We start from the raw sequence: 14,597 nt of genomic DNA, 5'->3' as shown, positions 1-14,597 counted from the left end.
AAAAAAAAAAAAAATCTACATTTCAGAGGGTTGCTGTAAGAATTTAGAGATTATGTGTAAAACAGTGCTCAGAACAAAATGAATGCTTAATAAACGTTAGTGATTAATACTACTGAAAGCTTTCATCGCTATCTTTTTCATCCAATGAACAAAATCCCTCATCAAACTCGTAGCTTTATATTTCCCTCAGTGCCTTACAATTTAACTAAGGAGCTCAATTTCTATCATATAAATTGTTAAACAGGAAAAAAAAAGTCACTGGATTCGAACTGGATTCGAACCTGCCAGCTCCGGTATATATGGCTGGCACCCTAGCTGCTGAGCTATAGGCAGCCAAAACCTTGTTCACATTTTTTAAGTTTGAGAGACTTACTTGGTCAGTTCCAACAAAAATGATTCAAAAGGAGGTAATTATCTCCCTTGGAAAACTTGAAGAGTTTTTTTTCCCCTTAAATGTACTAAAAAGCACATCCCCGTCGCTAAGAACTGACTGGAATTTGAATCTGAAACCCATGAACCTGAACACATCCCAAAGGAAATAATACCAGGTCAAGCAAAGGTACTCACGGGTCAAACTCGTGAATAACGCTTTCAAATCTCAGGACAGCAAAGAGACGAGTAGAAAAAGCTGCAAAAAACAGAGAATATTTTAATTATGTCACAAAAAGAGAATAGCAGATACAGTAGCAGAACAGAGAAAATAGTATTTTTCAGCACAGAGATCACATGAAATATGAAATAATCCCTGAATAGTCGTTATCTCACCCCACCTAAGTATTTCTACATTTTCCACTTAGGACACAGTTAACTGCTACAAAGCCTACAACATGATATTCACCTACGAGCACCTATCTCAACTTACATGGTTATTTAATATATGCTGAGCTCCCTCTACCCCCCATCCACACGCACATAACTAACCTTAATCCTGGAGCAAACTAAGAGGTACGGCAAGCAAAACTATATTTATGACTCATGAAGAGCCAAAAATCTAAAAAACAGAGTAAGTTCAAAAGACTTTCAAAAATATGAAGGCATTGGGCAGCACCTGTGGCTCAGTGAGTAGGGCGCTGGCCCCATATACCGAGGGTTATGGGTTCAAACCCAGCCCCAGCCAAACCGCAACAAAAAAATAGCTGGGTGTTGTGGTGGGCGCCTGTAGTCCCAACTACCTGGGAAGCTGAGGCAAGAGAATTGCCTAAGCCCAAGGAGTTGGAGGTTGCTGTGAGCTGGGACTTCACAGCACTCTACTGAGGGTTAATAAGCAAAACTCTATCTCAAAAAAAAAAAAAAAAAAAGGGCATCTAAATCTTTAAGAAAATTCAGTATCCAAGGGTTCCCACTATCTCCTTCAGCCCTTTGAGAAAATGGAATCAGCACAGCATGCTTCCCATTCCTTCCCAGATGATCACAGCCTGGAATTTTATATTCCTTGTATTTCTGTTATTTTGCTTTCATAAAATTATACTGATCAGAAAAAAAAGACATCACAAACGAAGCATTTTAACAAAGCCATTGGCAATTTTTTAATCCACATTTTCTCCTTTCCCAAAGAAAGAGAGGTCCACGTCCACACTCACATAACACAGCAGCCATTGACAAAATGAGAAGCTTCAAAAGTGTGTCCTGCTTCTCATAGGACAGCCGCAAAAATCCAAGCTTAGTCATCTTGACATCAATGGTTGGCAACAGACGACACTCAAATAGCTAAAATGGAAAAGTCAAGACCATAAGATATTTAGTACCTTCAATTTACTTAACTTTTCATACTTTATGGTGGGAGAGAACCATAAAGGACATATGACCTGGTGATAACACCAGACAGGGTCAAGGTTAATACTAATACCCAAGCCTTGCCATAAATAATGATCTACTGGCAGGAAGTAACCACAGTCAGGTCCATGTGTCAAAACTAAAATGGAACGATCAGAAAATACCACCCTTAATTCTGATTCCCATTTCTTCAGAGCTAATAAGTACATAAGCATGACTGACAACAGTATGGTTCAAAAGGGAAAAGATGCAAAAATAAACAGAAAAGATTAGAAAGAGAAAGCAATACTAAAATGTAGAAAGAGAGCATTCAGGAAAAAGCAGGAAGGTAAGGGGAAAAAGCAGGGAATGAATATTGAATATAGAAATCAAAGTATAAATAGGAAAAATAGAAGTCACAACTTAAGCTTCAACTGACTGGCTACAAGATTCTTCCTGTTTCAAATCTCCATAGGGCTATCAAGTCAACTAAAGAGCATGACTGATCACTAATACAGGTATAATCATGCACTCAGAAGGGGAAGAGATACACATACACAGGTCACTCTACTTTCAACCTCATATATAACACTATAGCAACTGTTCAGATCTATTCCAATTATCTGTCTCAAAGCATCTCTGTAAGTGACACTGCTGATTTAAGCAGCTAATGTCATGAAATATAGTTCATGGCAGCAGATAATAAAGTAGAGGGAAAAGAAAATAAACCTGTCCTACTAAATCAGAAAAAAGTCAGGGAAAAAAACAGATTAAATTAAAACGTTGGGGCTGGGTGAGGTGGCTCACACCTGTAATCCCAAAACAGGTGGATCACTTGAGATCTGGAGTTCAAGACCAGCCTGACCAAGAGCAAGACCCTATCTCTACTAAAAACAGAAAAACTAGCCAGGGGTTTTGGCGGGTGCCTATAATTCCAGCTACATAGGAGGATGAGGCAAGAGGATCACTTAAGCTTAGGAGTTTGAGGTTGCTGTGAGCTATGATGCCATGGCACTCTACCCAAGGCAATGGAGTGAGACTCTTATCTCAAAAATAAATAAATTAAATAAAATGTTGGCTAGACACAATAGCTTATGCCTATAATCCCAGCACTTTGGGGGGCCCAGGCAGAAGGATTACTTGAACACAAGAGTTTGAGAACACCCTGGATAACATAATGAGACCTAATCACTTTAAAAAAAAAGTGTATAAATATACACACACACATATATAAACACACACACACAAATTAGTCAGGCATGGTGGCACATTCCTACAGTCCCAGCTACTCAGGAAGCTGAGGCAGGATGATCACTTACTTAAACCCAGAAGTTCCACGCTGCAACGAGCTACAATTGCATCACTGCACTTCGGCCTGGGTGACAGAGCAAAACCTTGTCTCTAAAATAAATAAATAAATAAATAAATAATAAAATTAACTGTTGAAGGAAGCAGTCCATAGATAGTTCAGAATGGTAATCACTTGATGGACAACAATTACTTGTATAGTATTAACCATTGGGGGTTAGCCATGTCAGTATAAGATAGTTCTGCCTTCCTACACTATAAGCTCATCAAGGGCCAAATTATAAATAAGATAATAACAAAAGGTAGATAAAATTGTACAAAGCGATGCAGGGATAAAAAGGAACTTGCATTCCCCTTGATCTTTTTTTTAATCTACTATTATTTTTAATTGACACATAGTAAATGTACATATTTATGGGGTAGAGTGTGACATTTCCATGTATGTATACAATGTATAATGATCAAATCAGGGTAATTAGCATGTCCATCACCTTAAACATCTATCATTATTTTTATGTATTGAGAACATTCCAAATCTACTGTTCTAGCTATATACAATAAATTCCTATTAATTATAGCCACCCTGAAATACTACAAAACACAAGGATTTACTCCTCCTATCTAGCTGTACTTGTGTATCTGTTCACTAACCTTTGGCTATCTCCATCCCAATATCTTTCCCACTATAAATGGAAGAAAGGAGAAAAAGCTAACACTGGACTAAGTGGAAGGCATGAAGAATCATATATTTTTAGCCCTAACACTAAGAAGTCAAGCATCTTTTCCATAATTAACTGTCCCAGAAACACAGTTTTAGATGTGTGTTTAACTACAATCCCTAAGGAATACCTTGTCTTGCAATTAAAAATAAAGACCTAACTCTGGGAAGTCAACAGTCCAGTCATATTTTTCAGGTTTGTACCGGTTTTCGGAAATGTCTGAAATAGAAAGAAACTTAACACCATTGAGTTGATATGTACACCCAGAAGAGTAGGCAGAGGAAGTGAGAATTTAGGCCCTCTGCCTAAAAATTGAGTAAAGGAGCTGGTAATATAAGGCAGGACCGTGAGTTTTCATCCTATGCTCTGTAATCAAACACTTTGGGCGTCACCAAAGTAAATAACAGCAAACATACTTTCTTAACGCACTTGGTGTATTCTCTCAACTGTGTCTTGAAAGTCCGATTCTTGTTCGTTTCCCAGACTGCAACTTCCCCACCCCCGTTTTCATACCCGCGTTTCCACACCCTCTCACACTCCTTTATTCCCCTGCCCCTCCCTCCTCTGCTCTCCCCTGCAGGTTCCACCTCCATCTCTTTCCCACCCTCATAAAACTGACCACCTCTGATACCACCCACAGCCGGTCATCCACCACCTCGACCACCTCGGCATGGGGTGAATGATCCCAGGACTAATTCTTTCCTACGCCCTCTTGGCCTAAGCGCATGCTCCATCCCCACTACCTACCCTACCTTCCCTCCCCACACCTTCACATTCTTCCATCCAGGATGTCTCACACCACGCCCCACGCCCCCTCCTCTGCAAGGCCCTAAACTCTACTCTCCACCCCCTCTGAAAGCCCTGCCTCCCGCAATCCGTTCAGCCCCACCAACGGCCTGCGCTGCATCTGCCGCTAATTCTCAAGTCCCATCCCACGGCCTTCTCACCTAGCCGGCGTTCCTAAGCAAACCGCTCGGCTTCTTCTGCCATCCGTTCAGTAGCGCACCCAACCCTGGCAGTGAACGGGTTCTCCTCCTGGACCGGTTCCGATTGGCTGGCTCCGGACCAATGCTACACTTTGGAAGAGCGATAGGATAGAGGGACTGTCTGTCAGACTCGGAGGCGCGGACCGGGCCGCACTCTCGCTTTTTAATTGGTCAACACAGCCGTCACTTAGCAGTCTGGAGGCGGGACTGTGCGCTCCCGCCGAGCTGTCATAGGCTTGCGCGTGAGAGTCAAGAGCGCGGAAAGAACGCGCCGCGAGCAGTTTGGTTGAGGGCCGAGGAGTTACGTGTCGGTCTACTGACTGAGCGGCAGTCGCGGTGGGAACGTGTGGACCTGTTGGCGGGTCACCTGACCGGAAGCGGAAACCACGCTGCCGTGGAATAGCAGATACCTCAAATCTCCAACAGTAGGACTGTCAAGTCGCTCGTCTTCGTTTTGGAGCAATTTTTTTTGAAGGTAGAAATTTATCATTATAGAATATAAGGTGAAAGGAGAAGACGGAAGAATTTACTGCCTATTCTCAATGAAAACTCAAATGCTACGTGGTCCTGACTGCTCCGTTCTTGTACAAATTTGTGTGACCTTTGGCTCCAGAGGTGACTATTTGCTGCTGTACTCCAGTAATTCATAGATCTGGGAGCCCTGACAGGTTTCACCATGCACTTTCGTGTCTTCAGTCCCTGACGCTGTGAAAGAGCGTGCAAAAGGCTGAGGGGACTGGCGGGGTTGAGCTGGAAGCATTGCCACTGCCCAGCTGAGACAAAGTTCTCTTCCCTAGCGGTAGAAGGGACTCTTCGAGGGTACCGGGAGGCAACCCAGTCATACCCATACCTGCCAGAAAGAGCTTTCCCTACTCTTGCCTACTCTACCTACTTGCCTTTCTGCCCCCTGTCCTCCCCAGTGGAAAAAAAAAAACATTGCTGAGCGAAGGGAAGAGAACGGATGTTAGAGCAGCAATTCCGTCGTCTGTCATTCTTGCCTCAGTAAGCAAAGGCTACACAAAAGACAATGGGACCTCCAGCAAGTTCAACTATGGTGCCAGCACCACTCACATTCCCTTGTACTCTGTCCAATGAAGTGAACTGATCACACTTAATGAAAACACATTATTTAAATCCGTGCTTTAAAATCATGGGTGTTTTTCAAAATTCACATGACCAGGCTCATCTCAGAACATTATGATTCAACAAATCTACCTCTTTTTCTTTTTAATTTTAGATTTTAGGTGTAACTTTAACAGAAGGCAACTGAAGCTGAACCTGAAGGAACTACAGAACTTTAAGTAAATGCTTCTGCAAAACAAGAGTTTTCTCTTTACAAAGAGGGGAAGGTTATTAAAATTAGGAAGATTTTTTTAAACAGAAAAATATTAAGATGTTGGGGTTCTCGTTAATTTATTAAATTATTAAACACGTTTCTTAAAGGGAATACGTTTTAAGTTTCTAAGTGAAGTCAGCTTTTTCAGAAGTCAAAATATACGGGGTGGGGAACTCTAACAAATGCAAACATTGTAACCTAATTGATCTGAAATTTTAAATCAAAATATACCACTGAGGAACAGAATCTAAAATCTAAGCCTGTATTAAGGATGAGTCTTTTTTTGATACAGAGTCTCAAGTTGTCACCCTCGGTAGAGTGCCATGGCATCATAGCTCACAGCAACCTACAACTCTTGGACTCAAGCCATCCTCTTGCCTCAGTTTTTCCATTTTTAGTAGAGACGGGGTCTCACTTTTGCTCGGGTTGGTCTCAAACTCATGAGCTCAAGCATTCTACCCACCTTGGCCTCCCAGAGTGTAAGGATTACAAGCATGAGTCACTGCTCCCAGCCAAGGATGAGTCTTTGATACCAGTCATGAGGAAAGGCTTATCTATAAATAAAATCAAAGTAAGGAAAACAAGGTCATGGAAATACATAAACTTATGGCTACCTGTATTATCATAATTATTACAAATAAACCTAGAGATTTTACATGAGTTTAGCGTATCAGTTAATCCTCCACACTCCTGACTTACAAGACCAAAAGTTTTGACCTCATTCATGTTTCAGAAATCACACTTTTTACCATTCTATCAATTACTTAAAAGAATGCCTTCTAGGAATCATGACTTTCTTGTAGAACTTTTGGTCTTTCCTAAATTGTTGATTTACTTTCCTTGTATATCTTTGATCAAAAGAAATACATGGAGGCTGGGTATGGTGGCCCACACCTGTAATCCTAGAACTTTGGTGGATTACTTGAGGCCAGCAGTTGGAGACCACTCTGAATAAGATCAAGACCCTGGCTCAGCGCCTATAGCTCAACCGGCTAAGGTGCCAGCCACATACACCTAAGGTGGCGGGTTCGAATCCCCAGCCTGGACCCGCCAAACAACAATGACGGCTGCAACCAAAAAATAGCCGGGCGTTGTGGCGGGCGCCTGTGGTCCCAGCTACTTGGGAGGCGGAGGCAGGAGACTCGCTTGAGCCCAGGAGTTGGAGATTGCTGTGAGCTGTAATGCCACGGCACTCTACCCAGGGGGACAGCTTGAGGCTCTGTCTCAAAAAAAAAAAAAAAAAGATCAAGACCCTGTCTCTACTAAATATAGAAAAAAATAGCCAGACTGGGTAGTGCATGCTGTAGTCCCGCTACTGGAAGGCTGAGGCAGCAGAATCAGTTGAGGCCAGAAGTTTGAGGTTGCAGTGAGCTATGATTATGCCACTGCACTCTATCCAAGACTGCCTCCAGAAATAATAAAAAGTCTTCATCTCATCTGTAACACAGCAGACTTAACAGTATCTGAACATGTTCTTCCTAGAACTCACTGTTTTTGGGAGAACCCACCTCTCTAAGTGTGCTACAAAGCTGTGTTACTGGGCTTTTCCCCCCTCAATGCACTTACAGATTCCAATGCTTTAATAAGACATATTTCTATTTCTTGGATTTTTCATTTTTAATGGATTTCTTTTTTTTTGTTTGTTTTCTTTTTTTTGAGACAGAGTCTCAAGCTGTTGCCTTGGGTAGAGGTGCTGTGGCATCACAGCTCACAGCAACCTCAAACTCTTGGGCTTAAGTGATTCTTTTGCCTTAGCCTCCCAAGTAGTTGGGACTACAAGTGACCACCACAATGCCCAGCTATTTTTTGGTTCTAGTTGTCATTGTTTGGCAGGCCCGGGCTGGCTTCAAACCCAGCAGCTCCAGTGTATGGCTGGCACCCTAGCCGCTGAGCTACAGACACCAAGCCTGGTTACAAATTATTAGTCTGCCCCAAACTGCCATTCTGAACTTAGCAAAATCAGAGCCTCATCTCTGTTCAATACCAATTTCCTAATCACTGTTCTCTGTGCTCATACCCTAGTAAAAGGCAAAAAAAAGTTTTGTGTGCATAGATCATTTGAGATCGTTACCATACAGCTATTATTACAGATATACTTAATGTAAACTTTATATAGGGTTGGCCTCTTAATTTCACTAATAAAACATTGATTCCCTCACTTACAGTCACTTAAACTTCAGGTATTTTCTATAGCCAGGCACAGTGCTGAGTATAAAATCGTGTTCCTTCATCCACTCAACCTCCCTCACCCTTCTAAACTGAAATACTTCTACATGGTACAAACAGAAATTTTAGGCAGCAAAGAGGTGGCTACTTAAATAAGGTTATTTTTAAACCTGAGTTTCAAAAACTAAGCTTAAACAAGGAAATCCCTGATCAGTTACAAACTGATAAAATACTAAGGTCTTCTTCAAACCACTCCCAAAGCAACCTGGAAGTAGTTCTGTCCAATACTGTCAAATGACCAGAGATGTCATAGGGGAATGCTGAAAGTAAATCCTATTTTAAATCGTCTTACAATTTTTTGTGCACAAGTTAGAAACCATGATCACTTCGAAGATGCCCACTGTTTTAAATGCCTCCTTCCATCAATTACATAAGCACTTCAAACTTGGTTTGCAACTGCCAATACCGATTTTTAATCCCACATTTCATCTCACACATAGTAAAGGTTTTTTGTTTTTTGTTTTTTTGAGACAGAGTTTGACTATGTCGCCCTTGGTAGAGTGCCTTGGCATCACAGCTCACAGCAACCTCAAACTCTTAGGCTTAAGTGATTCTCCTGCCTCACCCTCCCAAGTAGCTGGGACTACAGGTGCCAGCCACAACGCCCGGCTATTTTTGTTGTTGCAGTTGTCATTGTTTAGCTGGCCCAGGCTGGGTTTGAACAGGCCAGCCTGGGTGTATGTGGCTGGCGCCATAACCACTGAGAAATGAGTGCCGCCCAGTAAAGTTTTCTTTTAACCAAATGCTTAATCTCTTCCCTTGACTAATGGAATGTTGAATACACTGGAATCTAGAAAAGTCTATCTCCCTCATGAATACATGGTACAGATGTACATATAGACTAAAACAAAAAACACAATAATCCCAGAGTCTTTCACAAGATGTAAACATGATTATAGTCATATAATCCAAACTTTCTCAAGGAACACATTTCAGGGCAAGTCTCTGAAAACTATAACCAAATTATCTGACAGAAAGTCTTGTGTTCCACGAATGCATTTTTTTTTTTTTTTTTGGTAGAGACAGAGTCTCACTTTACCGCCCTTGGTAGAGTGCCATGGCGTCCCACAGCTCACAGCAACCTCCAAATCCTGGCCTTAGGTGATTCTCTTGCCTCAGCCTCCCAAGTAGCTGGGACTACATGCACCTGCCACAATGCCTGGCTACTTTTTTGTTGCAGCTTGGCTGGGGCCAGGTTTCAACCTGCCAACTTCAGTATACGGGGCTGGTGCCCTACCCACTGAGCCACAGGCACTACCCAACACAAATGCATTTCTCAGTGTCATAATTTGTAAATTCCATCACTACACACTTTGTGGGAAACCAGCTCACGTTTAATTGTGAAATTTTAAAATTGTACAAGTATTTTGACATTTCCCCCATATTTAGTCTCTGATGACAGGAAAATACCAACCAATCATAGGATTTCATGGGTTTAATAAGTTTAACCCCTTCAGTTCCTATTTGCAGCACCCAATATTCCTCTGCAATACCAGACAGACCCGGCAGGGGCCAACAATAAATTTCTGTTCCCCCAGAGTTTAAAAGTTCAGGTCTCTGAGTATCATGTTGCAGTGGCACTTGCCAAAATTGGTACCTCCCCATAATTGAGGGGTTTTAATGTACCAGTGATTTTCCCCTTCAAGGGGAAGAAAAAAATCACTCCAAAACCTAGCAGATTGGGCTGTGAGGTCTTTCCTCCTGTCCCATCTATCTCTTCATCTCTTCAGGCTCTTTTAATTTTTCTTTTTCTTTTTTTCTTTTTTTTTTTTTTTTTGCAGTAGAGCAAGAGAGACCAAATCCTAACCTGAGTTACAAGAAACAAGACAGTGATGGCTATAAAAGGAGTGACCAGGAGCAACTGAGATCCTCCTTTACCTCCCACATCCAATGTATGTGCTTCACAGAAAAACAACAAAAATAACAAATCCACAAAATACAACAGCTAGAATTACAAAACCCATTCATCCCAGGGTGGTGGAAGGCAGGAAAGTAGGAGGGTAAATGGCACAGGGAGAAAACAAAATCCAGGCACAGGGGATGGCAAAGGCTAGAAAATAGCTGCAGAAAAACCTGTGGTCCTTTCAGACTCAGGCGCTGTTAAGAAACCACACACTGGTGTCAGGAAGATTCTGCCTTATGTGCACCGGAGACAAACCTTCCAATTCTTCAGAGAGAAGGGAATATGCAGAAGGCCCCTGGCAGCCTCCCTCAACTCCCACCCATCCCCTCTGGGTGGCAGGCAGCTCAGTGGCCTGCAGCAGCTTTCGGTTTGGCAGGAGATGGATGTGGCGAAGGGATCGTCTCTGCAGAGGTTGAGCTGCTCAGGGCAGACTGCAGGTACACGGTCTTGTGGAAGAGTCGGTTGCTTAAGAAGACCACCAAGGAGAAGAGTCGCAACTGGAAGAGGCTAAAAGACAAGAGACGTGACTTCTCAGCTTCCCAGCGATCAAAATTATCGTTTCAGTTATGTGATAGCTTATTTGACTACACTAAATTTAAAACTACACAGGAAAAGACTGAAATGTGATCAAGGAAGTAAGGATATTAACCATAGGGGCTGAAAAAGCAATTAAAAAACACACTGGGGCCTTTGCATTTTGGCTGTAGAAGAAAAGGTAATTTACCTAGTGGGTCCTGCTATTGCCATGAGTGCAACACCAGTTTTTAAATACTGGGACGCTTAGAAGAAATAAAGTTGTATTTCAGATTAATTCTGACTCGATAAGTACTCTTTTAAGGCTGGCTTTAGGGCATAAACTTCAAGCTATCTCTGAAGATATCATATGCAACCTCCTGTTTCAGAAAGAAGAGTTTCAAGAGAAAGTCAATTATCCCTCCTAAGATAACACAGTGAGCACTGCTAGATAGCAAGAGTATGCAAAAACCGGAAACAGACTCAAACTTCCTCCTTGACTTAACCAAAGTTGATAGAAGATTAAATGTCTAAACCAGGGGTCCTCCAACTTTATTTAAACAGGGAGCCAGGTCACTGTCCCTCAGACAGTTGGAGGGCCAGACTACAGGCCCCCAGACGAGTTGGCTGCTAAGCAGGACAGACAGCGGCGGCAAAAACACCCAGTGGGCCGGATAAATTTCCTAGGCAAGCCGCAAGTGCCCTCGGGCTATAGTTTGAGGACGCCTATCTAAACTGTTCCTTGAAGTGGTAAAATTTTTAGAGTGGTGTTATTATTGCTAAAAATTCCTTTCAAAATATTTTATCTCATCAATAAACTACTACTATCATATAGTCTACTACTTTTTAGAAAAGCTGGCCATTCTCTCAAAAATGAGCCTAACTACAGATGTTTACAAATATCTTATATTCAGTGAATTTCTAAATATTAAGACTATATAGACTAGGCATGGTGGCTCACACCAGTAATTCTAGCACTCTGGGAGGCCAAGGCAGGAGGATCACTTGAACTCAGGTGTTGTGAGACTAGCCTGGGTAAGACTGAGACCTCAACTCTACCAAAAATAGAAAAAATCAGCCAGGTGCATAATAGGTACCTGCAGTCCCAGCTACTTGGGAGGCTGAAGCAAGAGGATCACTTGAGCCCAAGAGTTTGACACTGCTATGAGCTATGATGACACCACAGCATTCTAACCTGGGCAACAAAATGAGACTCTGTCTCAAAAAGAAAAAAAGAATATATGTAACAGAATCAATTCTTAGAACTACATAATAATGGTCATATCATAGGAAAAAGTTTGAGATGTAGCTTAGAAGTGTTCCTCTCTCTTTAAACTTCTATAGTAAGGTTTTCCTTACTATTTCCTTACAGTGTAACAAGTTATTTAAAAGAAAGAAAAGGCTCACTTGATCTAATTGTCGAGTTACCACCCCAACCACCCCAGTCCTTCACAAAGCAAAAATTTCACTGATTGGCTAATACTACCCTTTTCCGGGGTCTTTGCTGATTGGCTAATACTTACTATGCTTTTCCAGGGGTCTTTGCTTCATTGGCGCTGATAATGAATAAAGGAAAGAGGATAGAGAAGAGGCAGCCACTATTAAAAATAAAAAGAGAGAGAGAAAAGAATTAGTCATCTTCATAACAGCCACAACATTGAAGATATGAGAAGCCCAAAATTCCTTTGCCTCCAGTGTAAACATCATGGTTTGATAAAACCTTTACATGAAATGCACCTTTCAGAAAGCACAAAAGATTTGTCACAGGGGGTATGACAGTACCAGGGAGAAACACAGGAGGAAGAATAGGAGACATGAGGAGAAATGGACTAGATTTTAATGCTAACTGACAAATGTGTACGACTCTGCCAAGGAGAAAAGTCCCATAGGCCTCCTAAAGTTCTAATAAGAATACAGAATGTATAGCATAGAACCAAGCACATAAAAGCTGCTCACTACATGAACTTTTATTTTTACTTGTTCCCTTCAAATCTCTCTAGCCAAATTACCTGATAATGTATGAGGACTGCATTGCCGTGAGAAAAGCCAACGGCAAACCAAACCCAAAGTAGTAAGGCCAGTTCCTTTCTATGTTTGACAACCGTTGGTGCATTTCAATTCCTGAAAGAATGAAGCAAATACAATTAGATTTCCCCTTTTTATCAAGTAGCTAAGTAACTATGCTAAACAAAATATTAGAGACTTGAGTTTTCAGGACAGATCTACCATTGAGAACACAGCTAAAACATATAGATTAGAATTATACAAATCTGATATAAACCTTCTATGCAAAATTTGTACAGTACAGTAGTCACAAGCTGAGAGGCTAAGTGAATTGCAAATTTCAGCACCAGCTTCCTTTGTCTGGATTAATTTGAGCAAAACAGTATGCTAAAGAAAAAAGATGCCATTCGGCACAAATCTGTTAATAGCTTTTCTTATTTTTTTTTTTGAGACAGAGTCTCACTATGTCGCCCTGGATAGAGTGCCATGGTGTCACAGCTCACAGCAACCTCTAACTCTTGGGCTCAGCCAATTCTCTTGCCTTAGCCTCCCAAGTAGCTGGAACTATAGGAGCTGCCACAACACCCAGCTATTTTTTGGTTGTAGTTGTCATTGTCTGGCAGGTCTGATCTGGATTCGAATCTGCCAGCTCTGGTGTATGTGGCTGGTGCCCTGGCCACTGAGCTACAGGTGCTGAGCCCAAATCTGGTAATATCTTTCAACCACACATACCCAGATAAACATACCAAGGTCTTTTCAAAAGATCCCCCAAAATTGGAATGCTGACGTCAGTTTTGTTTCCTTAATTTAGACCTCAGGCTCATTTATGCCTTGTTACAGCCCAGTCAGAGACATATCACGTGAAGCACCAAAAAGGGAATGATATAAGACTACATCTCCCAGCCTCAAAGTTAACAGTTAAACTCACTAAGCCAAATGTAAGCCCTCTCATGCCAGTGAGGATACTTCCTTCCAAAGATGGATTGCCACAGGCCTAACTATTGAATAGTTTAAGAAGGAATCAGGGCTCAGCACCTGTAACACAGTGGTTACGGCACCAGCCACATACACAGAGGGTCGCGGATTCAAACCTGGCCCAGGTCAACTAAACAACTGTAACAAAAAAAAAGGCCAGATGTTGTGGTGGGCACCTGTAGTCCCAGCTACTTGGAAGGCTGAGGCAAGACAATTGCTTCAGCCTAGGAGTTGGAGGTTGCTGTGAGCTATGATGCCACAGCACTCTACCCAGGGTAACATAGTGAGACTCTGATTCAAAAAATAAATAAATAAACAAATAAGACAACAAAAACATACACTGAGGAAAGGAATCCCTCTTCAATAAACTGAATAGCCACATGTAAAAGACTGAAACAGGACCTGCACATCTCACCACTCATAAAAATTAATTCATAACAGATAATAGACTTAACCTAAGACATGAAACTATAAGAAGTATAGTAGAAAATGATGGAAAATCTCTTATAGATATCAGCCTAGACAAAGAATTTGTGAAGAAGACCTCCAAAGCATGATTAATGACCATGATTATTAACAACCACAAAGGTAGACGTGTGGGTCTAAAAAGGTTCTGCACAGCCAAGGACACAATCAATAGAGCGAACAGACAACCTACAGAATAGGAGAAAATATATGCATGTTATATATCAGCTAAAGGGCTGATAACCAGAATCTACAAGGAACTCAAGCAAATCAGCAAGAAAGGATCAGACCATCCCATTAAAAAGTGGGCAAAAAGGCTCGGCGCCTATAGCTCAACCGGCTAAGGCACCAGCCACGTACACCTAAGGTGGCGGGTTCGAATCCCCAGCCTGGACCCGCCAAACAACAAT

The 14,597-nt window shown here is 41.7% G+C and overlaps 2 protein-coding genes across 3 annotated transcripts in view; both read right to left on the bottom strand.

Moving 5' to 3' along the window:
* The window catches only part of STT3A (STT3A, catalytic subunit of the oligosaccharyltransferase complex), a 29,264-nt gene extending 24,477 nt beyond the window's left edge, over positions 1-4,787 (bottom strand). The window contains exons 1-4 of the mRNA XM_012809586.2: positions 4,727-4,787; positions 3,072-3,153; positions 1,581-1,707; positions 568-628 (exon numbers count right to left, since the gene is read on the bottom strand). Of these exons, the coding sequence (XP_012665040.1) occupies positions 568-628; positions 1,581-1,668 (149 nt within the window). The 5' untranslated portion in view covers positions 1,669-1,707; positions 3,072-3,153; positions 4,727-4,787. The remainder of the gene's footprint in view (positions 1-567; positions 629-1,580; positions 1,708-3,071; positions 3,154-4,726) is intronic.
* A 4,852-nt stretch (positions 4,788-9,639) lies between these two features.
* EI24 (EI24, autophagy associated transmembrane protein) overlaps positions 9,640-14,597 on the bottom strand; it is a 25,803-nt gene continuing 20,845 nt past the window's right edge. Inside the window, exons 9-11 of one of the 2 annotated variants that reach the window (XM_003796771.3) lie at positions 12,753-12,864; positions 12,267-12,341; positions 9,640-10,737 (exon numbers count right to left, since the gene is read on the bottom strand). In XM_003796771.3, coding sequence (XP_003796819.1) covers positions 10,575-10,737; positions 12,267-12,341; positions 12,753-12,864 — 350 coding nt within the window. In that variant the 3' untranslated portion in view covers positions 9,640-10,574. The remainder of the gene's footprint in view (positions 10,738-12,266; positions 12,342-12,752; positions 12,865-14,597) is intronic. The other variant, XM_023517345.1, reaches the window with a different exon arrangement.

This window comes from Otolemur garnettii, unplaced genomic scaffold (genome assembly GCF_000181295.1).
Source record: "Otolemur garnettii isolate 467f Iridium unplaced genomic scaffold, OtoGar3 scaffold00108, whole genome shotgun sequence".
Classification (NCBI taxonomy): Eukaryota; Metazoa; Chordata; class Mammalia; order Primates; family Galagidae; genus Otolemur; species Otolemur garnettii.
The sequence above is the reverse complement of the archived record's forward strand: the minus strand, read 5'-3'. Positions and strand labels throughout refer to the sequence as shown.